Here is a 15,036-nt window from a genome sequence, read left to right as displayed (position 1 = left end):
CTTGCTCCAATTTTTCAAAATGGGCGTCCATTTTACCCATAACAGGGAAACCAGACTGAGGTGCATCTTTTATTTGCACTTAAAATTTAATTCCCGGATTGAAAACGCTTAAACCAGTTTTGTGCTACTCTTACTGACACTGCATTTAATTCTTTAACGTAAAAATATTTTTATAGAAATAAAGTTTTAAAATGAATCGTATTCCTTCATAAGATTCATTATATTTTTTTTCTTTTCTCGAATTGTAACATTTTAAATGTCATCAAAACAAAAAGTCATAAGAGATTTTATTAAAGGATATTGTAACTAACTTTGCACAAATGCTTGGTTTTACTAAAAGGAATTCAAAAGAGTTTAAGTTCTTATCCGCCAAAATTAATCTCTTCAACGCTTTAGTTCGAAGTAACTTAGAATATGCTTGTGTAATATGGAATCCCTTTTATAATATACATTCGCAACGCATTGAAAATATTCAAAGATCTTTCAGCAGATACTTGGCTTTTTTAGCAAGTGGAATTAGCCACAGATATCCTTACACAAAGCGCCTTCCTTTCTTTAAGATAAAAACCCTAAACACGTGCTGTAAAATGTTTGATATCTTATTTATTTCCAAAATAGTTAACAATTATGTCTATAATACGGAGCTACTCGTTAAAATATTTTTCACCGCACCTTCGAGGTATCCGCTTAAAATTATTCATAATACATTTAGCGGACCTCTTATAAAATCAAATTTAGGACTAAACGCCCCAATTATTAGAGCTGGTGAACATTACATGCTTGTTAGAAAACACCCAAATGTAGACATATTCAATGACTATCAGGGCCTACTTAAGAATAAAATACTAACATACTTTTAAGTCATACTACAAACTAACTATAAACCTAGTAACTTAAATTAATTTTCACACTTAGGTACTTTCATTTGTACTTAGTTATAAATCACTTAATTCAAATAATTATTATTCGTCAATGCTGTGCATTTCTCTAATAGGTGTGCACATTAGAATTGTAAATAATGTTGAGTTTATATTTGTAAATGTATTAATATGTATTCTGTTGAAGTGCCTAATAAATAAATAAATAAAGGATTTTTCATCAAATTATAAATTATTATAATTGTGCCTGAATTACTCAGATAAACTTTGCTAGGACTTATCGCACCCCCTGTCAAGCAGAACATGACATTCAATCCATAAAAAATGTTCAGCGGACAGCTCACTCCAAAATTTCAATTTAAAAATAAACTTTGTACATCATTCATCTTTCACGTACCTGATAATATGCATTCTTGTGTAGATAATTACATTAATATGGTAAACGCACTGATGTTGTCCTACAAGCCAGTAAATAGCCGGTCTGTACTCAGCCTTGTAAACTTCATTTACAGTTATTATATGTGGGATCGTCAAATACAATTATCACGTTCAAAATAAAACCGATACGGTGCTCGTTCTACTTGATTTGCATTTTATAAGAGTATTTGTATTACGCCTTACGTATTAGACACATTTATATTAGTATTTAGTTTGATTTGTCCAAGTAACATACACCCGACATTCTGCTGTTGAAGTGAAAACTTCTTTAGCGGCGTTGAGCACTTTTCGTTGATTTTTCTGAGATATAAACTTTTTAATGTAAAATAATTGTAATAGTTCTGAAGTGTTAAATTATTTATGCTATATAAAATGTCATTTAAGTGTACGATAGCGCAATAATGAATTTTGGACTTAACCACATAAATGCTAGTACCTACTTTTATTCTGATAAATAAAGCAATTCGCGCAAATTCGGAAACGGAAGTCTTCAATTCTTAGGAGCAAATTAACGATACTCGGCCGAATCTTTTTTATGCGATCCGGATAGTTAAGTTATCTACCAAAGCATAGTTGAGGTCAAGTAATTGTCGTAGTCGAATTTGATGATCAATGGACTCCTTAACGACTTACAGCAAGGGTGCGATCTGTGGCAGAATTTCTAACTGTCTGTAATCAAATTACAAATATAATAATATAATAATAATAAATTTATTTATTTCAGGCAGCATTGCCCATATATTGTTAGTATTAACTTATTCTAGGATTAGTAATATTACAAAGATTTATTTTTAGATTTAAGAATAATATTCCATTTTCTATTAATAAAATTATGTACATTATTTAAGACTCTTAATATACTATTTTCATTTTTATTAATTCTATCCCTAATTGAAAAAATCTTTTTCCTCAGAATAGCATAAAAATCATCTACTCTGTATAAGGCAAACATATGAGATGCACTACAAAAACGTGGTAATCCCAAGAACATCCTAAAAGCATTATTATATTGAACTCTAAAAATGTTCATAGTTTTACGTGTATACTTCACCCACAAGTTACTTGTATAAAAGGACTGACAGAAGGTGGTGAACAGTAGCTTTTTGACATTCCTACTTCACTTCTGAAATCTTCTAATTATCATGTTCGCCCTAACTGACAAATTTCTTCTCTCTCTCTCAATATCATCATCATCACTCAGAGTGCTGGTAACAAAATGGCCTAAATATTTAAATTGATTAACATTTACTAACTCTTTTCTATTGAGATATATTGGAGGGACGCAGTTAGGACCTCGCCCCGATCGAAACACTAAAACATTACTTTTTTTTTCATTATAAAGTAAACCATGGTTACTTGCATATTTTTGACAGATTCCCACCATCACTCTGAGTCCTCTGATTGAGGGACTGAGGAGAACCATGTCATCTGCGTAGCTCAGGTTATTAACATTAAATCCTCATATATGACATCCAACATGAGTCTCACTCAGTTCATCAATCAAGTCATTAACATACAGATTAAACAACAATGGAGAAGTTAAACCACCCTGTCTTACTCCACAGTTTAGAATGTAAGGATCTGAATATGAACTTTGCCATTTTACTACATTTTGTTGATTTTGATACCAATACCTCAAAATGCGGATAATGCCGTCTGGCACGCCAGCCCTTTCTAACTTACCCCATAACTTATCGTACACCACACGGTCAAAAGCTTTGCTTAAATCAAGAAAACAGGCATATACTGATGTTTTTCTTTCTGTGTAATAAGCAATACAATTTTTTAAAGAAAATATAGCTAGATCAGTTGAAAGGTTAGGCCTAAATCCAAACTGTCGCTCATTAAGTTTTATTGTATTCTCCAATAATGGTAACAAAATCTGTTCAAAAACTTTAGAAAGTACAGTTGATAAAGATACTGGTCTATAATTATTGACATCAGAAAGATCACCCATTCTGTTTTTGGTTACAGGGACAACTGTAGTCCTCATTAAATCCAATGGCAATATGTTATGCTTTATGAAATAATTAAACAAAGCAGTTAACACTGTGATTAGAGAGGGTCCAGCATACACTAAATGTTCAATATTGAATTTATCGTGGCCGGAGGATTTACCTCTTTTAAGACTTTTAAAAGATCTAACTACATCAGAATCCTTAATTACAAAATCTACCTGCTTACAAAAATCAGTTTCATAATATACATTGTTCACCGCTAAAGAATCAACATGAAAATGCATTTTAAAGTTATTGGCGATATAGGGATTGACCTAGGCCCTTTACAAGAATTTGTGATACGCCAAAATTTAACAAAATTTTTATAAGTGTGGTATTTAGCCAATAAATCATATTTGAATTGTTCTTGACCCATTTGACACTTTCTTAATGCGGATCGAAAGTTATTCCTTGACGACCGCATCAATTCATATAATGTACCACTACGAGGCTTATTAGCTATAACCCATAATTTAAAATACGTCCTTGCTGCATCATGGTATTTCTTTCATACAAAGCGCTTACGTTCATTGTTGCATTGAACTTTGTATATCTACACATATTTAGATAAATTGTTAGTTAGTGTACTGCAAATTCACTAAAAATCAAAAAATAAAAAATATTTGACCAATAAACAACCCACTCCAAAAACACTATTCCAAAACAATAGATATAATATCCACTAAAAAGTCTAAAAATAATGGCGTATTTTCATACAATCTAATTCTAGTTACAATTATTGTAATTTTGGAGTCGGTGTCATCGGTTTGTAACTACATACATAGTTATAGGTGAGATGTGCTTGAGTAGTGAGGAGGCGAAAAGCGAGAGCGGTTCGCGGCGGAAGGACACCGATTCCAAAAATTACAATTATCGTAACAAAAATTAGATTGTAAAAAAATACGCAATTATTTTTATACTTTTAGTGCATACTATATCTATTGTTTGGAATAGTGTTTTTGAAGTCGGTTGTTTTTTTGTTAAAATATTTTTTCGTTACGATAAATTTATTCATAAAAATACTTTTAATGGATTAAAACGTGTGTAATAATTGTTTTTAGTTCTGTAAAGAGAACGAAAAATCAGATGTATATAATATTTATATAATTTTTTTAAGACCATAGACCATAATATCATCAATCCCTCAATACGCGATTGCCACTCCCACTTTTTATTGCTTAATTTAAAAAGATATCGTTTATTATTCGTTTATAATTAAAATGTAGCAAATGCATTGTCGTTATCTTAAATACCAATAAATTAAAGAACATCTCTTTCAAGTGGCTCGAGGCGAGAATTCTTCGTCGCACCATCATCGCTGATATATTATTATTTATACCAACAATTTACTATGTTTTTGACATGTTGTTTTGCTTTTCCATGAGATGACGCGTATGGCGCTTACTGCGCCTGTTGAACACCTCTGCCTATAATAACGACGTTAATCAATTCAGTCTTGCTGCAGTGTTGCAGGCTTGATAATTTGGTTGCTTAGACTGGTTTCATCATGCTCGCTTCCATCCTCTACAATATGGTAGGAGGGGAGTAAGCGAACTAAGCTAACCTAGGTAGCGTCATTGAAGCTGCCTTTTTTTATGGAATAGGAACACAAGTGATCAACGCCGCCCACATTCTCTTGCAACACCAGAGGAATCACAAGAGCGTTGCCGGCCTTTTCAGGAAGGTGTACGCGCTTTCTTTGAAGGTACTCATGTCGTATCGTCCCGGAAACACCGCACAAGGAAGCTCATTCCACAGCGTTGTAGTACGCGGAAGAAAGCTCCTTGAAAATCGCACTGTGGAGGACCGCCACACATCCAGATGGTGGGGATGATATCTTAACTTGCGAGTGCTAACGGCGAGTCGTGCGAAGGTGGAATTCGGCGGCAGGAATCAGGTTAAACAGCTCTTTGGAACATTCCTCTTGATAAATGTGGTAGAAGACACACAATGAAGCGACGTCTCTACGCAACGCCAAGTGATCCAGCCGTTCGCAGAGCTTGAATTGTTACAGGATTAAAGACATTAATGCTTCACGGCAGAAAAAATCCCCGCAGCTATTTCAACCTAGGTGGCGTTCCGGTGCAAAGAAGCCTCCAACGTCCTTCAAGATCATCCAAGATAGACCAAACTTCCACATTATTTCGCATTTCTGTAGTACCAAAACATGATTTATGACATCAGATCACATCAAAATAACTTTATTTATGTAGGTCAAGGAGGTAACACCAATGAATGTTAAAAGTTTTCTTTTTTTTTTGACATTTACCACCACTTTGGAAAAGGTTGAGCTTTAATGAGAAGAGACTCATTGCCACTCTTGTAAATGAACTTTTATAGCTTCATCGCCTTACAAATCATTTCAATTATAATAAATGCCATGTGATGCAACAAAATGCTCTTACGTCAAAATATTAAATGCCATAACATATACTGGGTGGCCGAGAAGTTACACCCTGTATAAAAGTAGTAAAAAATGTAATAACTTTAATTTGAAAAAAAAAAAACAAGCAGCAGACTTTTCGGTAACATAAATCCATCCACCACTAATAAAGGAGATAATGAAATACAAAGCTGTAAGCATCAAAACAATGAAACTTTAAATCATTAATTATTTAACAGTTCTAATTTAATTAATGATGTTTTTGTCGCAGTTATGCCGGTATCTCATCAGTAGCGGAGTCTATCCAGGATAAATATGGATAAAGCTCGATGAATCGGGCTGGTGCCGAGCAGCCAGGACCTTGGATACCGAATCCTATCTAAAAATTAATTTATCATGAAAGTTAAAGGAATGAATTCTTTAAATTATGTGCCAAAATCTAATGGTTATTTCTCCCTTCGAAACTAAAGGGATCGTCTCCACTTGTGCCGTGACCAATTACATTTTTTTAAGTGAAGACTTCTTTAGCGTATAAAATGTTAAACTCGCATCAGGACACGTGACCTGATCGAAAATTCGTAAGACATTGCTGTGATCTCTGGTCTGGCGCACCCCAGTATCAGCTCGATCCATTTGACCGCGTGCAACGCAGAGCAGCTCGAATTGTAGGGGACCCAGTGCTCTGTGAACGGCTGAATCACTTGGCGTTGCGTAGAGACGTCGCTTCATTGTGTGTCTTCTACCGCATTTATCACGGGTAGTGTTCCGAAGAGCTGTTCAACATGATTCCTGCCACCGAATTTCACCTTCGCACGACACGCCACAAATTAGGATATCATCCCCACCATCTGGATGTGCGGCGGTCCTCCACAGTGCGGTTTTCAAGGAGCTTTCTTCCACGTACTACAAAGCTGTGGAATGAGCTTCCTTGGGCGGTGTTTCCGGGACAATACGACATGGGTACCTTCAAAAAAAGCGCTTACACCTTCCTTAAAGGCCGGCAACGCTCTTGTGATTCCTCTTGTGGTGTTGCAAGAGAATGTGGGCGGCGGTGATCACTTAACACCAGGTTACCCGTACGCTCGTTTGTCCTCCTATTCCATAAAAAAAAAAAAAGTCGTTGAAATTATAGATGAAAGTTGTCTTTCGAATTTGAATTTGAATATTGAATGTTAAAAACTCCACCCTTTCGAATTTATGCCTTGGACCTGAGAATAACGGACGTAGAAACTCAGCGGACTTTTACCTGTATTTTATTAAATTTGGATAAAATGAAAGAAAGAAAGAAAGAAAATACGAATGTACCTATGTATAATATTATGTTGAATAACGTTGTAAGGAATTTGACTTTTAAGGCCGCTATCCCAAGAAATCGCTAAAATAGCGCACAATTATAACGATTTCTTAACAGTTTGTATAAAGCTTTTATTTTTACAAAAAATAATGATATATCTACAGAATATTAGAAGAAAATTAATTTTTTCTTTACATTTCTATCTTAAATAGACGTTGCAAAAAAAATCACCAAAGTACCCCTAATTTTTACAATTGGAGCCATTTTAATCATTTAATTTAGATAAAAATTATTTACCAATACTATTTAATATGTCATAGTTTTGTTATTTTTATAAATACTTTTATTATGTTTGTAATAAATTAAAAATGTTTCTTATTGTGAATTAAAACAATGGCGATCTTGTGCGAGAGAGGTAACCTAGCTCCGCTCGGTTCCTCAAGGCCGTTGGCTCGGTCCCCGGCCTTAAGTTTAACTCACCCCAGTCCAGTGGCCAGTCGAGTTAGATGCAAGGATCATACCGTTATCCCACTTGCAGTTGTTCTTATTGTTGGTCGCGTACCCACATTGGTAGCGGGGATATATTTCTTTAGGAACCTGCATAATTAGATTACGTTTTAAATAGAGTATATTGATTCCCTTCGGAGTTCAATTCCAGCAAAAAATATTATTCTATAAAATAATGTATTCGTTACGAGAAGCTATCAATTTTTGTAAACACACATTCAGATTGCAACAATTAAATCTCCGAAAAAACACAAACATACTAAGACGCATTCGAATCTCAAATAATAGCATTGACATTTGCCACTTGACAGCGTTAGCATAAACTTATTTCAAAATGGCGGCCACAAAGCATTAGACAACAGCACTATAAATCACTAAAATATAGAGTCCCTCAGGCTTCTCCCAATAATTCCTACCTATACCTGATTTAGTCGTGAGATTTACGCCCTGGTCGACTTTTCTCAACGCTTTTATACACAATTGCCAATTTCAACCATCCTCTCTAAAAGACCGAACAATCTCAAGATTTCCTTTACAGTAACCAATAAATTAATAATAATAAAAATTTCAAGTAGGTGTGTTCTATTTGCCACATTTACCTTTTATTTCGTGGCTGACTTAAAAAAATAACAATAATAATAGCACACGGCTTGTTACCATCAGGGTAGGCAGAGACAGCTTCCCAGTGGGAGGCTCCTTTGCACAAGAGCCGGCTAGATTATGGTTACCATAATGGCACCTATTCCTGCCGTGAAGCAGTAATGTGTATACATTATTGTGTTTCGGTCTGAAGGGCGCCGTAGCTAGTGAAATTACTGGGCAAATGAGACTTAACATCTTATGTCTCAAGATGACGAGCGCAAGGGTAGTTCCGGTCAGAATTTTTGGGTTTTTCAACAATCGTGAGCGGCACTACATTTTAATAGGCAGGGTGTATCAATTACTATCAGCTGAATGTCCTGCTCGTCTCATTCCTGACTGTCATAAAAAAGATAATTTTTATGACACTTGCTTCTATCCTTACAAACCTCACGTGCTTCCTCTACATTAATTAATCTTTTTTATACATGCTCGCCGGTTCCAGGTGCTTCGGACCTTTCCTTTTCTCAAAACGTCCTCAATTTGGTGAAATAATGATAGTAGCCGCAAGGATAACAGATAAACGACATCGAATCATTGATATTAACAATTACCTACTTAAAAATTGGTTTTCCAGGGGTGACATCGAATAAGAAAGAAAGAGGATCACAAAATGATGAATATATTTTATTTATGAGAAATCATCAACGTTAATAAAATAAATTAAAATAATTAGCAACATTTATTTTATTAACATTCATTCACACCCACATACAAACAAACACACAGAGAAATAGAAACACAAGAGACAGCTGTTATTCTGTAATATAGCTTAACACACAAAATTTTCATCAACATGAACATGTATGTAGATCCAAAACGGTACGTGTGATACAGTGAGTACTTTTTTCCTTTCAACTCTCTGAGAAACCTACACCGCGTAAAGGTAAAGGCATTTTTATGCAATATGAAAACAGATAAGCATACGGGCCATCTGATGGTCACCAGGTTCAAGTCGTATCGTCCAGGAAACACCACGCAGAGATATACAAGTTATAGTTTGTTTGTACCTTTAAGTTGGGAGTTAGGCCTCTAATGTTCTTCTGGCATTGTAGAGTAATAAATCCAGGCGATGAGGATAATGTTTAACATCATATCAAGCAGTACTTCGGAACACTCTCCGTAATAAATGCTGCAGAAGACAGACAATGAAGCGACGTCTATACGCAATGCCAAGCGATCGAGCCGGTCACAGAGTACTTACGGACGTGATTGAAGTACAATAAACATAGCAAGAAATCTCACCCTACGTGTATATTTAACCGCCTACCTACGTTACCTACTAAGGAGAAGAAATCAATTCGTTGCATTTGGGTACATGTAGTGAATCCTCGTGTTATACCTTGAGAATAGGACAAGCCGCCATCTTAGTAATGACATAGTGACGTCAGACCCAGCGAGGCACTTTTAAAATCACCAGTCAAAAGTGCATTCTGCAAACTGACAACTGCCTACTGATATCTTAATAATTACCATATTACGATATTCAAAATTTGTAACATTTTTGTAATATATATAATTATTATAACATATATTGAAGTAAATTACACAAACAAAATTTATCCCGCATCGTGCATAAACTATAATCGTAATTAATCCCAGAAGTGAGGGTTGTCACTTTAAAACATACAAAATGTTCAGATTTGCAAGAGCAAAATGTCATGTCAATTTCCTTATATGAAAATATTGGGGTTGAGCCGGTAATCAACTGTAAAGTTCTGTAGATAAAGCAACAGCCTGAGAGTTAAATAAAGCATTCAAGATTTATCAACGATACGACCATCGGACGGTTGGCTCAGTGGGAAGAGCGCTCACACGGAACGCGAGAGGTCGCGGGTTCATAAATTTTGTTTTCAAATTATCCCAGAACTCAAGGTTATCACTTTACAAACATAACAAATTGTGTAGAAGTAAAGTTAAAAAGTATGGCCAACAATATCCACGTACGATTAAGTAAACACATAGGTAATATTTCTCCGCGGGTATAACTGGAAGTGTTAGTAAACTATTCTAGATTCTAACTTTACTATTAATAAAGCTGCTTACAAAAAACTTACACCGATTTTATTGTAGAACTCATCACACATATTTCTGTTGACAAATTGCATTTTGTAAATTACTTTTTCAAGTAATTTGTTTTCTGCGGAAATAAAAGAGTTATTGTTCCAAAGCACCACACTAAAATTACTTGGATCGAAGGACCAATGTGAAGCACGATCATTAATGATCAATCGAGTGAAATACATGAAAAATATGTCTCATCTGATTCCTGCCACCGAATTCCACCTTCGCACGACACGCCACAAGTTAGGATATCATCCCCACCATCTGGATGTTTGGCGGTCCTCCACAGTTCGGTTTTCAAGGAGCTTTCTTCCACACAAAGCTGTGGAATGAACTTCCTTGTGCGGTGTATCCGGGACGATACGACATGGGTACGCGCGTACACCTTCCTTAAAGGCCGACAACGCTCCTGTGATTGCAAGAGAATGTGGGCGGCGCTGATCACTTAACACCAGGTGACCCGTACGTTCGTTTCTCCTCCTATGCCATAAAAAAGTATGGCTGTTTTATGAGATGCAAAGGGCATGTTAGCTTCTTTCTCATCAAATGTTAAAACATGATCTCTCTCGTAACACCTTATACATAACCACTCCAAATTTTTAAGAAAACATTGCGGAAGAAAGCTACTCCACATTTTGGTTGTTCGTACAAGAAAGTTAAGAACAAATGGTATAATTCTCTTTATAGGTATTGTAGAATACGAACAAAAAAGCCATAGAGACATCCGCAAAGTACGTTTTTTTTTTAATTTAATATGTACACTTTCAACTTATTGATATATCTTGCCATACTTTAAATTTTGTTGGCAAGTTATAGAGCTTAAAAAAATTAAATTATGTGTACAAACTTAATTACTACTTTAAAGTATACTATTAGAACTTAACTAAACATTATTAGAATTATTACTATTAGAGAAAGAAACGATTTATATAAGCATGGACAACAGTTGGTGAGAGTTATTTAATGCTTTTCAACAGCGCATTTTTCATTATAAATTTAACTGTATTTTTTTTTTAGTTTAAGAACACTCCTCAGCCACGCTATCTCGTTGTATATGACTGGCACCACATACATTTACGGCCATTCCCAATATACTATCTACAGATAGAGATAAATTACTACCTTCTAATATCAGTAATTAGCTGTCAATAATCTGAAGCTGTCCCGACTTACCAGTTAAAGCCATTCTTATCGCCTTATATTGGGACGCGTGAATTGCAATTTCCATACAAACTTCTATCGCTGGTAAGCTATATATCCTCCCATTGAAGGACAGCGTATATGTGATAAGTTTATTGGGACAGAAAAATCAACGATAGTTAAATTTTTTATCTCAAGTAGGCCACAACCGGAGATAGACTGATTATTGTTAACGGCCGTTAATCTTTTGCTGTAGTAATTTTAATCTTTGGAACCATTATCTTTCTCTCCGCTTCTGATGTTATATTTATTTCAGGAACTTTCGTATTATCATTAAATTAAAATGCAGTATCAGAAGGTAAAAATCCCTATTTTTCCCGGATATATTCTTTACTAGGCTGCAACATATTTCCTTCATAAAATTTAAAATAGAACACACCTAACGATCATCGTAATCATCATAAGATGTATAATTATGTGGATCGACAGACTGGTTCCTAAGTGGAAAATAGTCTCTCGCCTTTATAATGTGTATCATCAACATTGTTGACTAGATGTGATTGGCATGTTTCGAGTAACGGTAAAATTTATTAATTTCGATATGTTTAGTTCCGATTTTTTATTGATCAACGGTGTGCTTGGGGCTTGTTGGTAAGCCATTATGCTCGCCCATCACAGTTTTTATAATTCACCATGGATGAAATTTTAAACCGAAACTCAAATTCAAATACATGTAATTACTTGCAGAAATATTTAAAGTTAAATGTTTATCAGTTATCAGCTAGATTATGGGTACCACACGGCTCCAACTTCTGCCGTGAAGCGGTAATGTGTAAGCATTATTGTGTTTCGGTCTGAAGGGCGCCGTAGCTAGTGAAACAACTGGGCAAATGAGACTTAACATCTTATGTCTGATGGTGACGAGCGCAATAATTGTATTGCCGCTCAGATTTTTTGGGTTTTCTGCAGGGCAGGGCGTATCCATTACCATCAGCTGAATGTTCTGCTCGTCTCGTCCCTTATTATCATAATAAAAAAATAGTATAGCAAGTTGAAGGATCTTCTTCTTCTTCCTGACACTCTTGGCAGAGCGGCCGTGGTCATCGCGAAGTGAAATCTTTTGGGGTACATGTGGTTCGCGCCACGAGCATTCACCACTTTTCCCTCCTTTCTGACAGTCTGGTACATTCATTCAAGGGACCGCCTAAAGCAGACTTAAATTGGTCGGGCCATCGCATGGGCGACGTTCCTCGCCTTCTAGTGCCCTCTACTGTGCCCTGCACGACAAGGCGCTCTATGGACTAACTCTCGCGCCGAGAGATGTGTCCAAAGGCAAATCTAATAATTACAATACAAAAGTACGGCACTTTTGTAAGCCTGCCATATTTTTGTATTAGATATATATACAATTAGAATGCAAACATTTCGCAATCCACTGTCAAACTGAAAGAATATTATTTTGTAGACGGTTAAAGTTTGTACGGAAAGAGAACCGTCGTGGCATAAAATGAAACTAATATAATGACTTTTATATGGCTTATAATATAAAATATTTATTAAGAAGGAATATGAAAACATTATATTCTAAAATAATTTACAAGTATCAAGATGTCAAATTCTTAATATTGTGTTGTCAACATTACAAATATAAAGTAATTAAATAAAACTGCGCCCTCAAATCTTATGTCGGTTCTTTTTTCGCATAAGCTATAGATGCCACTTATTTTTTGGATTCCATTGTCATTTTAAACACATAATTTTTATACCGGCTTATAATTCTGTACAAATATAATTCTACTTACCGTCAGTAAATCCAATTGCATACAAATTGCTCGAAGCATTATACTGTTGATACGGCCAGCAAATCGAATTCAAATTTGGCGCTGAAATCATGAAAGCATAATCTAATCATTTGCCCAGAAGGTTGTTAATTAGGAATTGGCATCGCTTAATGAGTTACTTCTACTTCTTCTCATTAAAGTTATACTTTTCCAAAGTGTTGGTAAAATCTTTGACATTCATCAGTTTCATTTTAACCTAAGTAAATAAATGATTTTTCTTTCTTTCTTTACATTATTTCTCTCACACACTCTATTGCTATCTATGGGTATTAAAATAAAAATTAGTACAAATATCACAACATTATCAGGTCAAGGAGGGGATTGGTAGGCGAAAGTTATTACAGAAATTTCTTTAGATGCCATTAACTGTATGGTTTTTGAATGAGACTGAACTATCCCGCTCGGCTTTGTAACGTAATATGTATTTTACGTTAAATACTTTTTTGTGATTTTGGAATTCACGGTCTTTTGTTTTATTTTTTAGTTGTTGTTATAACGACACTAGCTTAGATAACTTATATAATATCTAGATAAACCCAAAAACTGTAAACGCGTCGAAAAAATAACGGCGAACTATTAGCCTCTATTTTCAACAACGCACGCACACTAAAACAAAGTGACTGCCTTAACGCGAGTGTAAGACACACTACAATAGTAAGCCCGGCCTGTTGACATGCATTGCCTCGCAGCTAGACTCTATCTAGACATCCAAATTATTTAAGTACAATAGTGATTCCCACAAAAATGGATGTATTAATAGTTGAACGGGAATCGTAGTCTAAGTTATAAGTTCCTATTGAATACTTAACAACTTGTTACTTTAAAGTCATTAATTATTTTGCAACCAATATTTATGAGCGATTGTAAATTCTTTAGATTTGGAAGAGCGAGATCTCAAGTCAAATTCCTAATAATATGCATTTATTGGTTATCAACTGTAAAGTAGATGCTGTAGATGAAGCCACAACCTGAGAGTTGAACAAGAAATACCAAGATTTACGATCCACGCGTCACTCGAACGATTAACTCAGTTGGTAAGAGCACTCGGACGGTACCAGAGAGGGGCGCGTTCGAGTCCTGCATCGTTCATAAATTTTGGTTATAATTTTTTTTTATGGAATAGGAGGACAAACGAGCGTACGGGTCACCTGGTGTTAAGTGATCACCGCCGCCCACATTCTCTTGCAACACCAGAGGAATCACAAGAGCGTTGCCGGCCTTTAAGGAAGGTGTACGCGCTTTTTTTGAAGGTACCCATGTCGTATCGTCCCGGAAACACCGCACAAGGAAGCTGGTTGTAGTACGAGGAAAAAAGCTCCTTGAAAACCGCACTGTGGAGGTCCGCCACACATCCAGATGGTGGGGATGATAACTTAAAATAACAAATTTGGTTACAAATTTAAAGTTGTACTTTTACTTATTAGATAGATACTTATTAGATACGGAAAAGATGAAGAAAATAATAGAAGTGGGAGGCTTTTTGCAGAGGATGCCGGCTAACTGAATGCCACAACGAAGTCCTTTTCTGCCGCGAAGCAGTAGTGCAAGCATTTTTATATTTTTTTTTAACTGAAAAGGAGGACAAACAAGCGTATTTGCTTGCAACACCAGAGGAATCACAGGAGCGTTGCCGGCCTTTAAGGAAGGTGTACGCGGTCATTTTGAAGGTACCCATGTCGTATCGCCCCGGAAACACCGCACAAGGAAGCTCATTCCGCAGCGTTGTAGTACGTGGACGAAAACTCCTTTAAAACTGCACTGTGGAGGACCGCCACATAACCAGATGGTAGGGATGATATCATAATTTGTGGCGTGTCGTGCGAAGGTCGTCGGCGGCAGGAATCCGATGAAACAG

At 35.7% G+C, this 15,036-nt stretch overlaps 1 protein-coding gene across 4 annotated transcripts in view; it reads right to left on the bottom strand.

Annotated features, from left to right (window-relative positions):
* Positions 1 to 5,888: 5,888 nt before the first annotated feature.
* The window catches only part of LOC126968423 (CLIP domain-containing serine protease B15-like), a 30,086-nt gene continuing 20,938 nt past the window's right edge, over positions 5,889 to 15,036 (bottom strand). For 3 of the 4 annotated variants that reach the window (XM_050813453.1, XM_050813451.1, XM_050813452.1), the window contains 4 exons: positions 13,143 to 13,223; positions 10,194 to 10,276; positions 7,471 to 7,587; positions 5,889 to 6,075 (listed from right to left, as the gene is read on the bottom strand). In XM_050813453.1, the coding sequence (XP_050669410.1) occupies positions 5,968 to 6,075; positions 7,471 to 7,587; positions 10,194 to 10,276; positions 13,143 to 13,223 (389 nt within the window). In that variant the 3' untranslated portion in view covers positions 5,889 to 5,967. The remainder of the gene's footprint in view (positions 6,076 to 7,470; positions 7,588 to 10,193; positions 10,277 to 13,142; positions 13,224 to 15,036) is intronic. The other variant, XM_050813454.1, reaches the window with a different exon arrangement.

The sequence above is a fragment of the Leptidea sinapis genome, chromosome 15 (assembly GCF_905404315.1).
Source record: "Leptidea sinapis chromosome 15, ilLepSina1.1, whole genome shotgun sequence".
Lineage (NCBI taxonomy): Eukaryota > Metazoa > Arthropoda > Insecta > Lepidoptera > Pieridae > Leptidea > Leptidea sinapis.
Note: the sequence above shows the minus strand (reverse complement) of the source record. Positions and strands in the feature narration are given on the sequence as shown.